The following is a 21985-nucleotide window of genomic DNA, read 5'->3' as shown; positions in this document are numbered from 1 at the left end:
TGGCATTTAGTAAGTGCTTAATAAACACTTCTTGATTGACTGATCCCCTGAAGTCGAATGAGTGGCAGACCTGGGACTCAAATCCAAGTCTTTTGTCTACTGACCGAAACATTGCCCATTGTTTTTCATTTACTCCACTGGAGTTTCCTCTCTAATCCAAGAAACTGTGCAGAAGATCCTGATGTCTGATGGCCAAGGGCTTTGAGAAATTTTTCTCCAGGGCCTAGGGTTTAAGTAAGAGGGTAGATTTCATCCAGACTGCTTTGTTGTCATTATTTGCTTCTCAATTGTGCTTAGATTGTATTAGATGAAACAAGGGGTAGAGAATGTATGGAAAAATTATGTATGGAAGGAACCCTCAAGGCAATTTCACACAGAGAAGTAAGCAGGGGACATGGTATAGTTTTTTTTAATGGTTAGAGGACTAAAGTCCACATCCCAGAACTGGTATTTATTATCTGTATTACCACAGGTAGATAACTTTTTGGGGTCTCAACTTTCTTACCTATCAAATAAAGGGTTTGGACTACTTCAGGTATTCTTAACCATTTTGTGTGTGTGTTATGGATCCCTTTGGCATCCACTGACTAAAGTCTATGGTCCTCTTCTCATAATAATTTTTTAAATGCATGGAATAAAATGCATAGGTTAACAAAGGAAACCAATTATGTTGAAATACAGTTATAAAAGTATTTTTTAAAAAATAAAAAAACAAGTTCATGGACCTTGTGTTAAGAACTCTTTGACTAATTGAATTCCAAGGTCCCTCCCAGTTCTATAACCAAGGATCTTTCATCTGTCTAGTCCTATATACTGGAATTATTCTTTTTGGTATTATGAAGTGTTTCTGCCAAAAACAAAGCTTAAGAACTTTAAACTGACCTCAAAGGAATTTTTCACTCTATTTTCTGTGCATTCTCTCTCTTTCCCACTGGGCACTGAGTTGAGTAGTCCAGTAACTGCACTAGAAATCCCTGGATAATGAATAGTGACTATAGCCAGAATCAGATTATCTGATCCGCATACTAAGGCACTATCTGGAGCAATGGGTGAATTTTATTCAACAGTGACAGATGGTGGGGCTTTGTATTTTTTTTGGATTGGTCCCTTGTGTACTGGCTCACCAGCCAGGGCATCCCTCTCCTGCTGGGCTGTCCCTGAGATAGAGTGACAAGCTAGGCCTCATGGGGGCCAAAGTAGATGAATCAGAGCCAGGAAGCACACAGAAACCATGGATGAAGCCAAGGCAGTAAATGGGGGTCAAAGCCAGGTATGTATTTAGGAAAACAGAAGTAGTCACAATGTGCCAGTAACAAGGGGACTTTCAATTGAAGCAAGGTCTCTCTTAGACTGGACACCTTTTATAGTCAACCTGTGACAAGAGCCAATGGCTTCCTTCCCAGGGCAGCACCTCAATGCATTTGGCACGTCCTGATAGCTCCTAGCCAAGAAACTATAAAGTCTGAGAATTGCTATTTTGGAAGATCATTCCAGAAAAACCAAGCGTATTCTATTGACCAAAACTATTTGTTCAGGTACTAGTTTACAGGGACCAGACAAATATGTCTTTGGTAAAAAGAGATATTGACTCTCACTCATAGTCATTTTTTTTTTTTAGTTTTCCTTGACCTCTCCCTTGAAGTACTTCAGTGTCTCTACAAATGGCATCCTTTTCTCCACAACAACATTTGATTTTGAAGCAGGACACAAGAGGTAGGGACTGGCCAATGCCCTTTCTTTTGGATGCATTAGTGGGGATAGGCAGGAACTCAAGAAGGAACAATTATTAAATGGGTAATTTCTTCTCCTGCCTGTCCCTTCCTCTGGTTTTTCTTGTTCTAATCTTATCCAAAAGCACTGAATCTATAGTTCTAGGATCTGAGTTTGAATGTCTCATTGCCATTTTCTATTGGTGGGACCTTGGGCAGATCTCTTCATCTCACCAGGACTATTTCCTCATCTGTAAAATGAGGGCTTTGGACTAGATGACTACTAGGGTCCTTTCCAATTCTACATTTATTATCATATGAACTATGCCGCCATCTTAGCTTTCTTTTTTACCTTTGGTGCTCTTTTGCTGTTATGAGGAAAAGCAGCGCTTCACCATTCCCTCTCACCCCATTTTTCACAATTATTTAAAATATGAAATCCTAACTTGAGTTTATTTTTCCCTAATAGTTACGTGATTGATGTGGAAGTAGAGGACAGTGGGAAGCTTAAAGCCAAGAGAACATTCCTAGTAAATATCATAAATGTTAACGATGAAAGTCCTTATTTTACCAGGTAAGCCCACCCTCCTATTCTGGTTCTTTGCAAGAGATCCCTCACTGAGGTGGGAAAGTGGAGGAATACAGTTTCCAAGAGCTTTTGTGCTTACTGACCTGCGTTTTCTTTATCCTAAGGGAAAGACAAGAAAGCAATGGATGATTTTTCAGTTTCTCTGTCTCTGTTTCTCTCTGTGTGTCTCTCTTAGACTCTGTCTCTTTCTGTGTATCTGTCTTGGCCTCTCTGTTTCTGTTTTTCTAAATCTGTCTGTCTCTCTCATCAATTCGTTCTGACTCCAGACTTTTATATTTCTCATTTCCCTGCCTTTTGAGGAAAATAGATGTTGGGATGGTTCCCTGTGGTGAAGAAGGCCTGGTATCTATTTTTGGATAAGAGGGAAAGGATATAATTTTATTTGATGGCTCAACCCAGCAGGCAAAGTCACCATTACATGCTCTGATCTTTCATATTCCACCTTTGAAGTCCTACCCTAGTATACTTTTGTTATTTGGCTATAGAGACAGAGTATCTTTTATTGCCTGTGTCTTTGGTCCCCAAAAACACATGCAAGAGACCTGTTAGTTACTAGGAAAATGTGAAAAACAGTTGCTCAGTTTAACTACATTTACAGACATATATAAAGCCAATGTAAGATGAAAGCCAGCCTAGTCTAAGTGGACAAAGTGCTGGACTTAGAAGCAGGAAATTGAGAGACATTGTGGCATGACAGAGAATGAGCTTTGGAGTCAGGACCAGAGTACAGTTCCTGCCTCTCACTCTTACTATCTTGAGCAACCTTGAGCAAGTTGGCTTTCAACTTGCTCTTGGGTCAAATGAGGAGTTGGTCTGGAGGACCTTCCACCTATTGACCCCATCTCTGACACAATGGTTCTGTGATTATGAACAAAGTCACTTAACTTTGCTTACCCTGTTTCCTCATCTGTAAAATGAGGATGATACTTATAAGATCATTTTTGGGCAAGTCACTTAACCTCCCTCAGCTGTAAAAATGAGAGTATTAGACTGGATAATCCTTTCAAGCTCTCCTGTGACCTCCACTTTAATGTTCTTGACACATCAGTCCTGCACCTTAGCTTATATAACTTAAATATGAAACTCCTGGGAGCCTGGATGGTGAAAAATTTGCCTGGTCTAAGCTTAGACAAAATCAGGCAAACTCCCATTTTGTGCCTCCCAGAAGGAGCCAACAACACATCAGCACTGATTCCCGGATGAAAGCTAGACAGATAGGGATAGGGATTTTAGCTGACATCTCACATCCCCAAGCACACAGCACGGTCTATTTATAAATAGGTTGTGACATCAAAGGCTGGATGTGGGGTCAGGAACTGTCACCGTACATCACTGCTGACGCACAAGCAACCCTTTAGCGAAAGGTGAAGTGTGACTTGAGCTGAGTGCATTCTGCTGCACTACTCTAATCAGGGAGGTGGAAAATCAGGTTAACAGGATCTCTAAGGGAAAAGTGAGTTGGTTTTCAGAGTTCATAGGAGACAGAATTTGTAAAGGTTCTTGGCTCATACTAAATCTTCCCTAAGTCAAGTGATTGACTCACAGTACAGTTCACAGATAGCAGCACCCTGGCTGGGTGTTTTCTCACCTTTGAGATCTGTCAGAAACCTTTTTCATTGCTCTGCTTTTAGGAAAAGAAACTAGCAGAGGTTTTCTTTAGATGACACCTAATCATCCAGATGGAAAATGGTGAGGCTGTCAGTTGCCCAGATGCTCTGCCCACGCAAAGAGCAAACATGTTTGTAAACAGCTGCATGGGTCTATCAGGTCCTAAAAAGTAGAAATTCTTTAGGGAGTTTCTGTTGTTTATTTTATAAAGTAGTGCATTATCTAATTGAATTCCAATAAATATTTATTAAAGACTTATTATATAAAAGTCTTTATTATATCTGATATCAAATTGCTAATAGGGCACTGAGAAGTGACTTGCCCAAGGTCACACAGCCAGGTGTGAGAGGCAGGACTTGAACCCAGGTCTCTGAACTCTACTCATCTTGTTTCTCCTCTTACCCTCCCCTCCAGAGGCCCTACCAGGGAAGAGCTAAACCACTCAGCTCTCATGAATCTTTCTCTTTACCCCAGCTATTTTCTGCCTTGTTGAGTCTATCAGCCCCATCTTTCCATCACTTGCTCTTTAGAGCTGAGCCACCACCATTGTTTCTGGAAAAGATGTGCTCCTGGTGGACCACTCTCTAGTTCTACTCACCATTTTTGTGACTTCCTGGATCACGCCTCATTCTCTTGGTTCATATTCCCCTTTATTTATTGTCTCTCCCATTGGAATGACATTTCTTATTGAACTCATTAATTTCTAGGAGTTTAATTATCTCATCTGATGCTCACAACAACCTTGTGAAGTAGGTGTTGTTGTTACCTCCATTTTACACATGAAGAAACTGAGACACAAATAAATGAAATTATTGGCCCAGGGCCATACAGTTAACTAGAATATGAGGCAGGATTTGAACTTTCTTCTTCCTTACTGCAAGTCCAGCATGTTATGCATTAGGCCACCTATGGTATATAACAGAGCTGTACAAAGTAGAGATCTGAGGTCCATGCACAGTCCTCTGTTTTTTCTTTGTCGCTCTTTCTCTATCTATTTATGTACACACACACATACACATAGACACACATTCCCATTCTCCCTCTTTGGGGTTTAATGTCAGAATAAAAGAAATTTTAAAACCCCCAAAAGCTTTGAATGCAATAGAACCAAAGTACTACATAGAATTCTGAAGTGTGTTTATACTTCACAAGAATTCGTATTTATAATCCTGATAAACCAGGGGTGATGATTTGTATTACCAAAACATTCTATTTTGCAGGATTGTAGTCATTGTTGTTTTTAAATACACTCCCTTTATTACGTTAAAAGTAGGACTTTTTTCACCACAACTGGATTTCAATTTCTCAGGTGCAGCTAGGCAGTTATCTTGTTACAAGGGTTGCGGCAGCATCCACAGCCCTTCTGGGTTGACCTTGAGAAGAATTCCCTATGAAATTCCAGAGCATCATAGTCAGAGATTGGGTAGAGGAGAGAGTGTGAATACTTGCCTCATTTTCTCTCTACATACCTTCCTCCCCCCACCCCCGGCATCCAATCACTGACTTGCTTCTCTGCTGTATTTGTGTTTCAGCTCAATAAAGGTTTATAGAATTCCAGAGGAGCTGAGCCCTGGGACTATTGTAGCCAACATCACAGCTGAGGATCCTGATGACAGAGACTCTATGGGCAGGCTCCTCTATCAGCTCACCACCCCCAATGAGTATTTCATAATAAACCAGTGTAAGACATACACATGTACATATGTACATACAGAGCCTGCCATATACGTCCTTCAATTTGGTCAATGAGGTGGCTTTTTTATACTTTTCAGTCTTCTGGCACTGGGCATGTTACTACAGGGGCCATTTTGAATTCTTCTGTAAAATAGGAAAATAATAGCACTTACCTCACAAATTTGTTGTGAGGAACAAATTTTATATGCGTGTGTATATGAATATATATACGTATATATGTTTGCATGTATGCCTAGCATTTACCAGTGCTTTAAAGTTGGTAAAGCATGTTACAAATATCTCGTATCCTCATCACAACCTTGAGAAGTAGGTGCTATGATCATCTCCATTTTACAGATGAGGAAACTAAGGCAGATAAAAGTTAATTACCTTGGGTCACAAAGCTGAAAGGTGACTAAGCCCAGATTTGAACCCAAATTTTCCTCACTCCAAGTCTTTCCACTGCCTCACCTAAGTGCCTCCAGCTATATGTGAAGTCCCTAGCAAACATTAGAGTGCTAGATAAATGTGAGATGGGATTATGGATGTTCTCTGATAACCCTGGCCTACCAGTTGGCTACACTTCTTGGATATTCGGGCAGCCCCATCCAGTCCCACCCAGCCCTATTACAGCCACAGTTCTCTGTAACAACTGATTTTAAAGTCTATAATACTAATTTGGACTCCCCAGGAACATCTCTATTTATAACACTGTTGCTAGGGAACTCATGGACTCCTGCAATATGGATTTTTGTTATAGTGTTTGCCCTTATTGTTGTTTTTCCCCCTACAATGTTAATTTACCTTTTGCTGAGGAGCTGGCTAAAGATATTAAAGGGAAGTATGCCTGGACAAACGTGGGTGTTGTTAGAGATGAGTCAGTTGATGTAAATAGCACTTTCGTCTCTTTGAAAGGAGCAACATAAATCCAATGCTTTATTGGGTTCTTTTGTCTCCATTACAAGAATGTACCCTGGTCATGTTACTGGAAAGAGTTGAATAGAATGCTTCTGGGTTGCAAAAAAGGACACTCTCTTTCACATGGCTTCTTTGCACAAGCCCATAGGCTTCTATAGGCCCTAATAGAACAATAAGGCATTTGCCCGGTAGCCTTTGGAGCTGTGTGCACTTTGTTTACCTTTCTTTAAGGGATAGGATAGAGGAATCCTTTGCCTAGTGTGATGGAAATTTATAGAGCTTACTTAGGAGGGGTTGTACAATTAAATTTTAACATATTCTTTAAACTTGTCAGAGAACTGGGGACATTACTGCTAAAGTATAGTATGGCATAGGATCACATTGACCAATAGGCAAATGGGCTCTTTTTTTCTAATCAATTTCCTCTTTGGGAGCAAGTAGTCTTAGAATAAGAGAGAAAACTCCTTTGGCCATACTTAGTCAAGACTTCCCTCCCTTCATCCTTTTCCTGCCCCTTCCTCCATACCACTATATTTGGCGTAGTGGATATATAGACAAGACCTGGGTTCCAATTTATCTCTGTCACATACTGGCTATGTGACCCCAGGCAAGTCACTCACCTTTTCATTGTCCTAGGAAGCTCTCAAAGACTAGACGTGGCAGGGGAGATGACAGTTTGCATTGGTCGAGGAAGCAGCATGGTACAATGGGGAATGGGGTGATACTCCATCCAGTGCCTCTCCTAGGTGCCTCCAGCTGTATGTAAAACCCTTGATAAATCTTAAGAGTGCTAGATACATGTGAGGTATGATTGTAATTATTCACTGACAACATGATATACCAGATATCTACACTTATTAGACATTCAAGCAGCCCTGTCCAATCCAGTCCAGTTGTATTACAGTCTCAGTTTTCTGTAACAACTGATTTTAATGTTCTATAATACTAATTTTAGAGGGACAGCTAGGTGACACAGTGGATATAATGCCAGTCCTGGAGTCTGGAGGACCTGAATTCAAATCCAGCTTTAGACACTTATTAGCTAGCTGTGTGACTGTGGGTAAATCATTTAACCCTGCTTGCCTCAGTTGCTCATCTGTAAAATGAACTAGAGAAGGAAATGGCAAACCATTCTAACATCTTTGCTAAGAAAACTTCAAATTGGGTCATGAAGAAAATTATTGAACACTACCACAATGCTAATTTGGACTCCCAAGGAACATGGGAGCCATATTTATAACATGGTGGGAAAAGCATTATATTTGAATTCAAAAGACTTTAGTTTGAATCCACTCACTGCTGCTAGCTCTCTATTGTGAGCTTGGAAACTTAACTACTCTGGGTCTCAAATTCCTTATCCATAAAATGAAGGACCTCTAAAGGTTCTTTTAGCTCTAAGTCTATGGTCCTATGAGGTTCCAAAATTGATGAAATCCAATCCCATCCCACCATACATCATCCTCATATAAGGACATCTTATTCCTATTTTTCCTGAGCTTTTAAGCTCTAGATAAGCACCTATGTAACCATTCTTCCTTCCTTTTCAAGATGTCAAGTTCTTACCTTTGTCTCCTGTTTTCTTAGTGACTGGTACCATTCAAATAGCCAGTAGGCTAAATCGAGATGCTGGTAAATTGAAACAGAATCCCATCATCCTTCTGGAAGTTCTTGTGAAGGATAGACCCAAAGGGGGTCAGGAGAACCGCACTCAGATAACCTTCATCATCGAAGACATTAATGACAACCCTTCTGCATGCAATTCCTTTACCTTCAGGTACTCAAGTCTTTGCCTCTTTTGTTTTACTTAATTTCCCTAATGAGGCTCCAGCCTAGCCTTCTGGTTTCTCTGAAACTTAACCCACTTTCAGTGAATTCTAAGGGAAGCAAAGAAGATTTTAAGGATATTAGGGAATGGCTCTTTAAAAAACTAAAGGCCATCTGTGGTATTTTCACCTCCATCAAAGTTCTACTCCTCTGCTTTGTCACAACCTGCTGATGACCCTGGGATTTCAAAGGCTATGCAGTAGAGGACTACAAGTTTTAGAAAGTCCTATCAAGAAAGGAAGGAGAATAGAACTAGCAATGAACTAAATGGTTGTCATCTGAGGATCAGCCTAGCTAAGAGGCACATCAACAGAAGTTTGGTTCCCTGGTTATGAATTTATTTTTGACCCTAAATTTGTAAAGACATCTAAGGTATATGGGGAAGGGTTAGCATAGAGAGTACTCACACTGATTAAATCACAGATCTTTCAAAGTATTAAAGAAGTGCGATTTTGGCTATTTTCTTTATCCTGTTTGCTTCTCCTTTTATATTGTTTCCCTCATCCTCCCTCTCCCCTCCTATTTTTTTCTATTTCTCATCTTTCTACCTTAAGAGTTGGCAACCCCACCTGCTTTTTTTTAATCACAGCAATGATACTCCTCTCACTGTTTGTGCTAAGTCTTAGAGAGACCTGTTAGAACTTCTGTGTGATTTGCCTCTCCCTTGATTATGGATACCAGTGATAAGTTGTGGAGTCAGTATGATGGGCACTGAACCTAGAATCACAGGATCAAAGTTAACAGCCCAACTCTACCACTTCTTACCTTTGTGATCTTAGGCAAGTCACTTAAGCTTTGTGAAGTTTTGCCTTTTTTTCATATCTCCAGTGCTATATAGTACAGAGTAAGCATTTAATAAATTCTTGCTGTTTGACTTACTGAGGGAATTAAACTACATAACCTTCAAGATCCCTTGTAGTGCTAGAGTTAGGGTTAATTAATCATATAGTATTATTATTATTATCCTGAGAATCTTTACATGAATGGTGATAATTTGAGGAACAAATTATATGAATATGAATCTGGACTGACAACTTAAGATTAATAACTAAGAATATGTTGATTCAGTAGTATAGACCATGATCCATCCATGGATTCTTATCCTGTGAGACCTTAGTTCATCCCCTTCCATAAAAACTCCCAAGATGATCTACTGAATGCACTAGAAACCTCTCTCGGTGTCTCTACACATCCCATGGGTACCAGTCCAACCTTTGGATTGTCATCTGTTATTCTTTGTTCCACTTCTGGTCATGTAATTTCAGGATAATGTCTTTCACCGATATTCTTGTGGGTAAGTCATAGCAGGTCATGTGCTAAAGCCTACTTATACCCAGTATGGGTCTTCTCATTGTTCTTTGGGACATCTGCATTTTCTATTTTTCAGACATGGTGGTGGGAAATGGTAGTGTAATACAGCATGGTGTAGTTGAAAGAATGCTAGACTGGGAGTCCAACATGACCTGGGTTCAAATCCTATTGCCAACATTCCCTAGGTCTGTAACCATAAAAGTCATAGTTTCCTCATCTGCAATATGGAGATGATTTTAACAACACTTACCTGACAGGGCTGTTGTAAGGATTGAGTGAAGTAATTTATGAGAAGTGCTTTATAAGCCTTTCACGTACTATGTAAATGATATTTACAACTAAAAAGTCTCAGGAAAATGCTATACCAGTGTTATGGATAAACCAAACTAAATACTTATTTGTGAAAACAAAACAGAGTAGTTAATTTACTTTTTACTCCAGGATTGCCACAATTAATAACAAAATATAAGCAAAAGGAAAACAAAACCAAACCCAAGTACATGTAGCCTCCTGTTTCTTTCTAACCTAACTTTTAGCATATTGATTTTTGACTCTCTCCTTCACATAGCTGGAACATGCCTGACTTTTTAAATAGTCAGCGACTATTTTTGATTCCTAGCTAATAATATACTTTTTAATTTAATTTTTATTTTAAACAAATTTTTTATTTAATTTTTAATTTTTATTTTAAATAAATTAGAATCTTCATATACAAAGTCAAACGGAAAAAGAGGATCATATGTGAAAACATAAATCTCTATCATGCACTGCTTTTCTTTTTAAGTAGATTACAAACAACAGATAACTTTCAAAAACTGTCTTGCTCATCTGTGTTACCTTTTAGTTTTCTTTTTGTTATCTGTGCCTTTTTTTTTTTAAAGACATGCTTCAAAGGCCCTCTTTTATTTCTTTTCTTTTGGGCAACCCTATCACTAACTTTCCTCTGCTACCAATCCCTCCTTGTTGGAAAAAGAAAAAAGAAAAAAACTTTGTACTGTCAACCTGAAAGTTTGGTTAAGAAAAGGCAACAGGCTAAATGCATACAGTTTATTCCCTTAAAGCCAGCAGTTACATGATCACAGAGCCAGAATAAAATTCTGGCTGACTAATACAAGAATGACCAGGCCTAAATCTGTTTAGGACAATCCAAGATGGTCTGTGCCCTTCAGATTTATGATCTCCATGAGTGATTAACTAGACTATGAGAAAGGAATTTCTTAATTGCTTAGGTTGTACATACAATAAGATAACAGAGTTGACAAAGTTTCAGTTGAAATTATGACCCAAGATATCTGTGTTTTCTTTACCATTAACATGCTATAACATAGTATACGTCCACAAAATATTAAGATATGGAAAATGTCCCATTATTCAAGATAGTGTTTTGGGTTAAGGGTCTTGTAAGGAATGCTGAGTCAGCCTCATCTGGCTTTGTTGACATAGGAAGAGATATTCTCTGAGTTTACTTCAGAGAACGAAGAGACCGTTAGGCCCATGTTCTTCTTAATTCAAGCTCTGGCCCTTATTAAAGTCCAAAATTTATATTAAATGATTACCAATAGCAAATAAATGTAACCAAACAAACAACTTCCTACATTATCCAGGTCTGAAAATGCACATCTCTTTACACCTTGTGTTCCTCACTCTCTGTCTTGCTTCCTAGGTAGTATACTTCATCATCAGTCCTTTGGAAATGTATGGGTCATTGCACTGATAAGAGTTTAGTCTTAAACCGTTATTTTTTATTAGTGTTATTGTTATTGTATAAATCATTCCCCAGGACCTACTCACTTTACTTTGCATCACTGCATATACAAGTTTTCCCAGTTTTCTCTGCAACCATCCATTTCCTCATTTCTTACATCTCAATAACATTTCATTTCTTTCAGATACCATAATTTTTCCAATTGTACTCTAAATGCCTTTGTTTCTTTGCTACAAGAAGAACTACTATAAATATTTTTTTTCTTTTATCTCTTTGGGGCTAAAGGGTAAACCTGGTTTAGTGATTTCTGAGGTATAGTTCCAAATTGCTTTACAGATGGTTGGATCAATTCACAGCTTTACCAGTGGTACGTTGGGTGACTCTTTTTCCCAGCCACCCCAATTATTGTCATTTTCCTTTTTGGTCATCTTTGGCAATCTAACGGATGGGAGGTGAAATTTGCATTTCTCTCAGTATTAGTATTTAGGAACATTTTTTCCATGTGGTGTTGCTAGGTTGGATTTTTTCCTTTGAGAATTGCCTGCTCTTGCCCTTTGACCACTTATTTATTAGGGAATGGCTATTATTCATGCATATTTGTTAGAAAAACACTGGCTATTCTATCTTAATCAATTCTCTATATACTTTGGCTATTCAGATCTTTATCAGAAAAAAACCTTGCTTGGAAGATTTTTTTCTTTAATAACTGTTTCCCTTCCAGTTTTAATTAGTTTTATTTGTGGAAAAATTTTCCAATTTTATATAATCAACATTTCCAGTTTATCTTCTGTGATACCCTTGTTTGGTTAGGAGCTCTTCTTCTATTCATAGTTTACCAAACTATTTTCTTTTTTTCCTCTAATTTATTTATGGTAGGCCCTTTTATATCTATCATGTATCCATTTGATGATTTTTGTGGCATATAGTGTGAGATGATGACCTAAGGCTAATTTCTCCGAGACTTATTTTCCAGTTTTCCTAGCTGTTTTTGTCAAATTGTGAGTTCTTCACCCAGTAGTTAGAGTCCTTGGATTCACTGAGGTATAATATGATTTGTGTATCCTCAGTATTGTGTGTTTGTATTGCGTACATTGTATTTATATATTCTCTGTATGGACAGTATTCTCTGTTCTCACTTTTCCCTGAGGGCTTGTATTAACATCTGCTATGCCATCAATGCAAACCCCAATTCCACTGTGTTCTCACTGTTAACCACCATTGACTAGTTATTCCTTCCACTTTGTGACTTTTCTGTCTCAGTTTCAATATATGACAGGTCAGCATAAGTAATTAAATGGGAATGTAGGGGGAGTTTTGTGGTGCTGCATACTACATAGGAAGGCCAGCAGACACCAGAACTTATGACCAAACACTTAACCCAAATTTTTTTTTTATTTATTTAACTTTTAACATTCATTTTCACAAAATTTTGGGTTACAAATTTTCTCCCCTTTTATCCCCTCCCCCCCCAAACCCAAGCATTCTAATTGCCCCTGTGACCAATCTGCTCTCTCTTCTATCATCCCTCTCTGCCCTTGTCTCCATCTTCTCTTTTGTCCTGTAGGGCCAGATAGCTTTCTTTACCCCTTTACCTGTATTTCTTATTTCCTAGTGGTAAGAACATTACAGTTGATCCTAACACTTTGAGTTCCAACTTCTTTAGCTCCCTCCCTCTCCACCCCTTCCCTTTGGAAGGCAAGCAATTCAATATAGGCCAAATCTGTGTAGTTTTGCAAATGACTTCCATAATAGTTGTGTTGTATAGGACTAACTATATTTCCCTCCATCCTATCCTGTCCCCCATTACTTCTATTCTCTTTTGATCCTATCCCTCCCCATGAGTGTCGACCTCGAATTGCATTCTCCTCCCCATGCCCTCCCTTCTCTCATCCCCCCTACCCTGCTTGTCCCCTTGTCCCCCACTTTCCTGTATTGTGAGATAGGTTTTCCTACCAAAATGAGTGTGCATTTTATTCTTTCCTTTAGTGGAATGTGATGAGAGTAGACTTCATGTTTTTCTCTCACCTCCCCTCTTTATCCCTCCACTAATGAGTCTTTTGCTTGCCTCTTTTATGAGAGATAATTTGCCCCATTCAATTTCTCCCTTTCTCCTCCCAATATATTTCTCTCTCACTGCTTGATTTCATTTTTTTTTTAAGATATGATCCCATCCTCTTCAATTCACTCTGTGCACTCTGTCTCTATGTATGTGTGCGTGTGTGCATGTGTATGTGTGTACTCCCACCCAGTACCCAGATACTGAAATGTTTCAAGAGTTACAAATATTGTCTTTCCATGTAGGAATGTAAACAGTTCAACTTTAGTAAGTCCCTTATGACTTCTCTTTGCTGTTCACCTTTTCATGGTTCTCTTCATTCTTGTGTTTGAAAGTCAAATTTTCTTTTCAGCTCTGGTCTTTTCATCAAGAAAATTTGAAAATCCTCTATTTCATTGAAAGACCATTTTTTCCCCTCAAGTATTATACTCAGTTTTGCTGGGTAGGTGATTCTTGGTTTTAGTCCTAGTTCCTTTGACTTCTGGAATATCCTATTCCATGCCCTTCGATCCCTTAATGTAGAGGGTGCTAGATCTTGTGTTATCCTAATTGTATTCCCACAATACTTGAATTGTTTCTTTCTAGCTGCTTGCAATATTTTCTCCTTGACCTGGGAACTCTGGAATTTGGCCACAATGTTCCTAGGAGTTTCTCTTTTTGGATCTCTTTCATGCGGTGTTCTGTGGATTCCTTGAATATTTATTTTGCCCTCTGGTTCTAGAATCTCAGGGCACTTTTCCTTGATAATTTCATGGAAGATGATGTCTAGGCTCTTCTTTTGATCATGGCTTTCAGGTAGTCCCAAAATTTTTAAATTGTCTCTCCTGAATCTATTTTCCAGGTCAGTTGTTTTTCCAATGAGATATTTCACATTATCTTCCATTTTTCCACTCTTTTGGTTTTGTATTGTGATATCATGCTTTCTCACAAAGTCCTTAGCCTCCATCTGTGCCATTCTAGTTTTGAAAGAACTATTTTCTTCAGTGAGCTTTTGAATCTCCTTTTCCATTTGGCTAATTCTGCTTTTGAAAGTATTCTTCTCCTCATTGGCTTTTTGAACCTCTTTTGCCAATTGAGTTAGGCTAGTTTTCAAGGTGTTAACTTCTTCAACATTTTTTTGGTTCTCCTTTAGCAGGGAGCTGATCTGCTTTTCATGCTTTTCTTTCATCTCTCTCATTTCTCTTCCCAGTTTTTCCTCCACCTCTCTAACTTGATTTTCAAAATTCCTTTTGAGCTCTTCCATGGCCTGAGCCCATTGGGTGGGCTGGGACACAGAAGCCTTGATTTCTGTGTCTTTGCCTGATGGTAAGCATTGTTCTTCCTCATCAGGAAGGAAGGGAGGAAATGTCTGTTCTCCAAGAAAGTAGCCTTCAATAGTCTTATTTCTTTTCCCTTTTCTGGGCATTTTCCCAGACAGTGATTTGACCTTTGAATATTCTCCTCACACCCACCTGCCTCCTGGTCCTCCCAGCCAGTGTTTGGGGTCTGAGATTCAAATGGTGCTTCCAGCCTTAGGGCTTTTGGCGGGGGCAGGGCTGCTATTCAGTGTGAGAATTGAGTTCAGGTGGTCAGGTTGGGGCAGGGCCGCCTCTCAGGCTCAGTTCCCTCAGGGGGTTTATGCACAGACCTTCCACAATGGATCCAGGCTCCCACCCGCTTGGGGAGCCCCTGTCTGCAGCCACCTCTCAGCTTCTACCTCCCTGGGGGGCCCGAATCATGGGGGCACCCCACTCCCCTCTCGACCCGCCAAAGAGACTCTCTCACTGACCCCTGTCACCTGTGGGTGGAGGGGCTTGTGCTGCTGCTGGAGATCCCGTCCCTGAAGCCAGCTCGGATCTTTTCCTCTCGGTGCCGCGGCCGCTGCAGGGCTGCCCTCAGCTCCCAGTCCCGGCGCCCAGTCCGCAGCGTGAAGGACCCTCTGCGAGAGGTTTGTAGGTCTCTCTGGAACAGAAATCTCCCTCGCTCCAATATTCCGTGGCCTCTGGGTGCAGAATTCGCCATGAGTTACTCCCCTGTAGCCGTTCTGTGGGTTGTGGGTTCGGAGCTATGTGTATGTCACTTAACCCAAATTTTACAAATTAAGGTATTATAAACATCCTATAAAAGATAAAAAAAATCAGACTTCTCTTGTATGAAGGGAGGGCTAAAAATTTTTCCGCAGATTTTTCAGATCACAAGGTTGGAGTCCCCCTAACCTCTGGGATATAGTAACCTTGTTCTACTTAACTAAGCAACTAACTTTAACAAAGGGACATTTACCTTCAATATACAGCCAAAAACAAAAAAGATATTTTCCCTAACCTCCAGGAGTGCGCCCTCCCCTTTACCACTTCAGTGTCTGGGCAGAGTGGACTCTGATTAAACACCATTACTTGATAGTTTTGGTTCCACTAAGTTCGGATCCAAATAGAGAGTCTTCTCATCAGCTACTGTTACAAGTCACGCTTTCTCCTCAGGACTTCAGTGCTAGATTATCTGCAAAACCTGGAATGGACTTAACTCCTGGATTCTCTCACTTTTAATGGCTTACTTTCTTGATCTTTTCAGACTAATAAATTCTTAGCTAGCTTCAGTATCCTTCTCCTAAAACGGAAGGACAGATACTGAGTACTGAATCTATGTTTTTTTAAAGTGCTGGGGTCTATATTTTTTTAAATAGTATTTTACCCCCAGTCACATGATCAAGAAAATTTTTAGCATTCATTTATATAAGATTTTGAGTTCCAAAATTTTCTTCCTCCCCTCTTGTGAAAATGGTAGAAAGTTTGATATACTTTATATATGTACTATCATGTCAAAAATATTTCCACATTAGTCACAAGAAGAAACAGATTTTTAAAAGCCACAAGAAAAAATAAAAGTTAAGTGAAAAAATGCTTCAATCTGCATTCAGAGTTCATCAGCTCTTTGTCTGGATATGGATAGCATTTTCCTTCATGAGTCCTATGTACTTGTCTTAGATCATTGTGTTACTGAGAAGAACGGACTCATTCATAGTCGATCATCACACAATGTTACTGATATTATGTACAATGTTTTCCTAGTTCTGCTCATTTCAGTTTGCATCAGTTCATACAAGGTCTTTCCAGGATTTTCTGGAATCTGCCTGTTCATCATTTCTTATTGCACAATAGTATTCAATTACATTCATATACCACAGCTTGTTCAGTCATTCCTCAATTGATGAGCATCCCTTCAGTTTTCAATATTTTACCACCGTTAATAGGTGCTATAAATATTTTTGCACATGTAGGTCCTTTTCCCTTTTTTATGATCTCTTTGGGATACAGTAGTGAAGTTTATGTTGACATGCACATGTCAGTCTAAGATGGGGAGGGCACAATGCCTCTCTCCTTAGAGCACTATTTCTCTTCTCTCACTAGAAGTCCCACCTCAGTTAAAAGTCAGACAAATAGAGAGGGCCACACCAAGAGAAAGGGAAAGGCTGATGACTGCATTTTGAATACTTTCCCCACTCAGTTCTGACTACACAGTTCATTGGAAGGCTAGAAAAATAGGAAGGGCTAGGTTATGAAAGGCTTTAAAAGTCTGCAAATTTTATATTTGATCCTTTGATATGATTTATATTTTATATCAATTTTATAATTGATAGGGAGCCACTGGAATTTATTGAATTGTGTTTTAGGAATGTGGATTTGAGTAGCTATGAAGTATTCTACCCAGTGTGCACTTGCCTCCCCCACCATTTCCTCTTACTCTTAAAGGCTTAAACTTATCATTTCAAAGTTTGTCAGAGATGATAGTATTGCTACCTTTGTTGTTGACAATGACTTCTGAATGTGCAAAGCTGGCTTCGCAGGAGAGGACGCCTTTTGGGCTGTCTTCCCTTCCACTGTTAGGCAACTCATACATTAGGGTATAAAGGTGAGTATGGGCCAGAAAGACAATTACATGAGGCCCACAGCAGGAGAGGTATTCTGACCCTGAAGTACCCTGCTGAATATTGTACTGTCACCAACTGGGACGACATGGAGAAGATCTGGCATCATACTTTCTACAGTGAGCTCCGTGTGGTCCCTGAAGAGCACCTTGTGCTGTTCACAGAAGCCCCCCTGAGTCCCAAAGCCAATAGAGAAATAATGAGAAGATAATGAGTTGAGCTTTGGATATGTTAAGTAAAAGATGTCTATGAGACATCCACATTGAGATGTCTAATAGGCAGTTAGAGATGTGAGATTGGAGGTCAGCAGAACTGGACAAAAAAAAATCAGTCTTCCATTACATTTAATTCTGTATGTTGTGTACCTATTCTTTTCCACTGATTGGCTTTTGTACTCTTTCATCAGTTCCAAAGAGTTTTAATGAATATTGGTTTGTAGTATAGTTTTAAATCTGTTACTGCTAGGCCCCTTTTCTTACCGCTTTTTTCATTATTTCCCTGGTAATTCTTTATTTTTTCCCTCTAGTTGAATTTTGTTAGTATTTTCCCCAGATTTATAACATAATCTTTTGGAAGTTTACTTGCTATGATGCTGTAAAAGAAAAATTTATTTAGGTAGTATTTTTTATTTTGTCATTTTTTATTATATTGTGGTGTGTGTGCCCTAACCATAATCAATTAGCATTTCTCTAATTATTAAGATCTGTCTTTATTTTTGTAAAGATGATTTCATATTTGTGTTGATATGATTCTTGCATGTGATTTGGAAGGTAGCATCCCAAATATTTCATACATCTTGCAATTATTTTGAACTATTTTTATCTTTCTATCTCTGCCTTTTTAGTTTTGTTGCTAATATACTGAAAGTCACAAAGTCAACAGTTCTTTGGGCAAGCAGCTTCTGTAGGATTTCAAAATTGTGAGACTTCTGACATTTTGAAAGAAATCTCTACCAGAAGCAAAATCTTTTAGAAAAAAAGTCCCTTCTATGATTTTTGTTGAAGCAATCCTGTCCTTTATACTCCCTCTGGATTAAATCTCTTCTTTGAACTATTCTCTGTGTAACACCAGTTTCATTTAACTCTACCAAGGAAACTATAGATACTATTACTCTATTTTTAAGAGTCAAATGAAATATTGTGGAAAAGGCAATTTGTGCTGGCAGATAGAATATGCAGCTGAAAATGTCTTGCTATGAGTTGTTTTCTTACTAGTCAAGAAAAGAGGGCATGTTTTTTCTTTTGATCTGTGAAGATCTATGAGATAAACTATGGAGAGAGACTATTAAAAATGACAGCTTGAGAGAAAACGAGGAGATTGTTTCTTGTCATGGTTAGAGAGAAGCTGGAGAAGAAAGAGAAAAATTAGGTGGAGAAATCCTTTTTGATCAAGCTATTTCACCTTTATTTTATGAAAAGGATTTTTGGGGGAGTGAGGATCAATCAAGGTTAAGTGACTTGTCCAGGGTCATACAGTTAGAAAGGGTCAAGTGTATTTGGGGCGGGATTTGAATTCATGTCCTCATGATTGTAGGGCTGGTGCTCTATCTATTGAGTTGCTACCTAGCTGACCCATGAAGATGATTTTTAAAAGAAGATTTTACTTGGTATCTTTAAAGAAACTAAATGGTGTGAGACTTCATCTCGACAAATGAAGAGAAGCAAATTGCTGATTTAGTGAGGGATTGAGGTGACCCTGGGCATGACATTTCTTACAGCAAAAATATTGCAAATTATTTTTTATATGTTTATGTTATCATGTATTTCATTTATCAATAAACTGTATATTTTAAATAACTTTAGTATGTATTAAATTATGGGAAATTAATAGATTTGCCATGTAGAAAAATAAGTAATTACTATTAGCAAAGGAGGTCTCTCTAATTTATTAAATAAATAATGCTTGAGAAAGTGGAGTGGGAAGGCAAGCTAATTAATTACTGAGAAAGAAGTCACAATTTTTATGAATTTCTTCATATCTAATATTACGTATCCTTTAAACTGAAAAGTACAGTTTAAAATAGGGGATTTTGTATAAGATGAAAACAATTGCATTTTTTGTGTAACTCAAATCAAAGTATTTCTACATCAGGAAAGGGGTAGTTCTACTTTGGGGAGTTTCTATGTGTTTATTCTTTGCCCTCCTAAAGGTGGAACTGGGAAACTTTAGTATCTGGCTCTTTTCATGATTAATCATCAGCTTTCTTTCCAAGCATACAAATTTGGGAAAAGGATGAGGTACATGCCATCCCTATTTTCCTGTTGTGCTGAAGATGCTTTCAATGAGATTTTATGTAATAAGTGACTGGTCAGTAAGTACCCAGACCTTATTAGCATGTGCAACATGTTCTGCCTGAAGCAATATCCATCATGGACTTTGGTGCATGACTGATTCCTGTCCTCTTATTCTGTGGCAAAGAGAGGTTTTTTGATCAGCTGCTAAACTGGAACTTGGTATGGCCTTAGGCATTTTGGTCCCCACCCAGTCCATGGTCCATAATAAGCCCACGACTTTGCCCTTATTTCTGTCTTTGTTGTGTCATTTCTTTCCTGCTTTTAGTTGAAGGAATATTGGAGACATCTATAACCTTCTGAACTTTAGAAGGCCAGATAAGCAAGCTTCCATCAAGTCCAGAAGCTGGAGTCCATAGTAGAGTATGCTAATAGCTGAACCCAACGAGGCACCAGCATGATATTGAAAGTAACCCATTTTACCCCATCACAGCTGTAAATCATCCTAGTGGCCAAGATACTATACTTTGCAGTAAGGAAACAATCCATCCAATGGCTAGTCTGCATTTAGAAATGAGCTTATCATGCAATTAATTAAATTAATAAATTAAATTTTAAAAATTAAATAGATTAAATTAAGTAAAATAGAAGTTAAATTAGCAAGTGCTTTGTAGCAAACACTGGTTTAAGCCCACTCTTCCCAGGGACCACAGCAATGTAGGGGTGAGCATGTCCCTATATAGGAGAACTTTTCCCATAGAGGAAAGAGCAGGTGGAGGTTTTGTATTTCAGGTCTTGACATATAATTTCAGCAAACATAACTCTATACAGGATAATTGGTGTTACTGGTTACCTGACATTACAACATTAATCATTGGGTCAATCAATGACATAATGATGATAGTAACTGTAACTGGTGATATTGGGGACAACACTAAATGGGGGCTTGAGTGGATAATATTAGGGGAGTATTCCAACTTCTACTTGCACTGGCAAGCCAGGTCTCTAGAGGACTCCCAGTATCTATATGAAGACTATCTATAGAACATGAGATTTTATTCCAATATCCTCATTTAATTAAAAAAAAACAATTACTCTCTCCATGTGCTCAACAGACTATAGAATATGAATTATAAGAGAATAACAGAGAGATTGCAACTTGTCCTTAGACCATTATTTTATGGAATCCACCAACAAAGAAGGAGACAATCAACAAACATTTATTAAGCATTTATTCTGTGCTAGGCACTGTACACAATACTAGAGAAACAAAGACAAAGTTTAGTACTTTCATAGACTCTGTCCAGAAGTGATCTACTTTCAGCTATAAGTGACAAATCCGGTGACATATAACAATTGTCATCCACAAGTGAGATAACATATATACGACACTTTGCAAGATCTTGAAGTGCTGAACACTATCTATTAGTCTTATCGTAAACGCTTTCTGAAGTGTGAGGTCTATGTATTCCAGAAGTATTTCTGTAAATTTTAAACTGTTCAATGTGTGATCTGAGAACATTCATCAATCCTCTTTCTCCTTTTTTTTTTTTTTAAACTAGGAAGTACTAATCTTTCCATAGCTCAATAACGTCTTACCTGGAGAAAACCAAAGGATTTTCAGTATTGTCTTCATCCAGTGGTTTAATTTGATCCCTGTATTCAAATCTATAGTCTTTATTCTTCCTTAGCAAACACTGAGAAGGTATAGGCTATAACCCAAATGACATTTTCCTATCAGTGGAGAAAGTTTCCACCAGTTGAAGTAGCTGTTCAATGCGTTGTCATTTTTCAGTCATGACAGCTTCCTCGTGACCTCCTTTGGGGTTTCCTTGCCAAGGATACTAGAGTAGTTGTCCATTTTCTTTTCCAGCTCATGTTACCATGAGGAAACTGAGGTAAACAGTTAAGTGATTTGCCCAGGGTCACACAGCTAGTCAGCGTCTGAGACCAGATTCAAATTCAGAAAGATGAGACTTCTTGATTCCCAGCTCAGCACTCTATTTACTGCACCACCTAACTGCCCCCATATACCTTGATGTTATACATATAGATCAAGTAATTAATACAGTGCTTTGCTATGACTTCCTTTTTGACTTGGAAGCTGTACTTAATTCTGTTCCCGAACAACGATAAAAGGTTTCAGGCTAAGTTGAATTGTAACAGGCTTACACTATCTCTCTGGAAGATGCCACCTTTTATGTTGAATTGTCTTGACACTATTGTGCTGGAGGTATGTTTTGATCAGAGAAGAGCTTTCTATATGGTCATCAGATCTTCCAGCTTTCTTTCAATGCTTCAATCTATTTTATATATTTGATTGTTGTCCTTCGTTCTCAGAGAGAATCAAAACGACATTATTGTGTTGGAATCAAGGCACACTGTGTCCAACAGTGGCTGATCAGACCAGTATGAGTTTGGAAGACTCTACCACAGGTTGTGCACAAGTAGTCCACATT

General features: G+C 38.6%; 1 protein-coding gene across 5 annotated transcripts in view; it reads left to right on the top strand.

Moving 5' to 3' along the window:
- Positions 1-21985, top strand: part of CDHR3 (cadherin related family member 3) — a 100502-nt gene that overhangs the window by 34734 nt on the left and 43783 nt on the right. For all 5 annotated transcript variants that reach the window (XM_072653084.1, XM_072653088.1, XM_072653087.1 and 2 more), the window contains exons 5-8: positions 1619-1713; positions 2179-2283; positions 5439-5587; positions 8083-8272. In XM_072653084.1, the coding sequence (XP_072509185.1) occupies positions 1619-1713; positions 2179-2283; positions 5439-5587; positions 8083-8272 (539 nt within the window). The remainder of the gene's footprint in view (positions 1-1618; positions 1714-2178; positions 2284-5438; positions 5588-8082; positions 8273-21985) is intronic.

This window comes from Notamacropus eugenii, chromosome 3 (genome assembly GCF_028372415.1).
Source record: "Notamacropus eugenii isolate mMacEug1 chromosome 3, mMacEug1.pri_v2, whole genome shotgun sequence".
Classification (NCBI taxonomy): Eukaryota; Metazoa; Chordata; class Mammalia; order Diprotodontia; family Macropodidae; genus Notamacropus; species Notamacropus eugenii.
The sequence above is the reverse complement of the archived record's forward strand: the minus strand, read 5'-3'. Positions and strand labels throughout refer to the sequence as shown.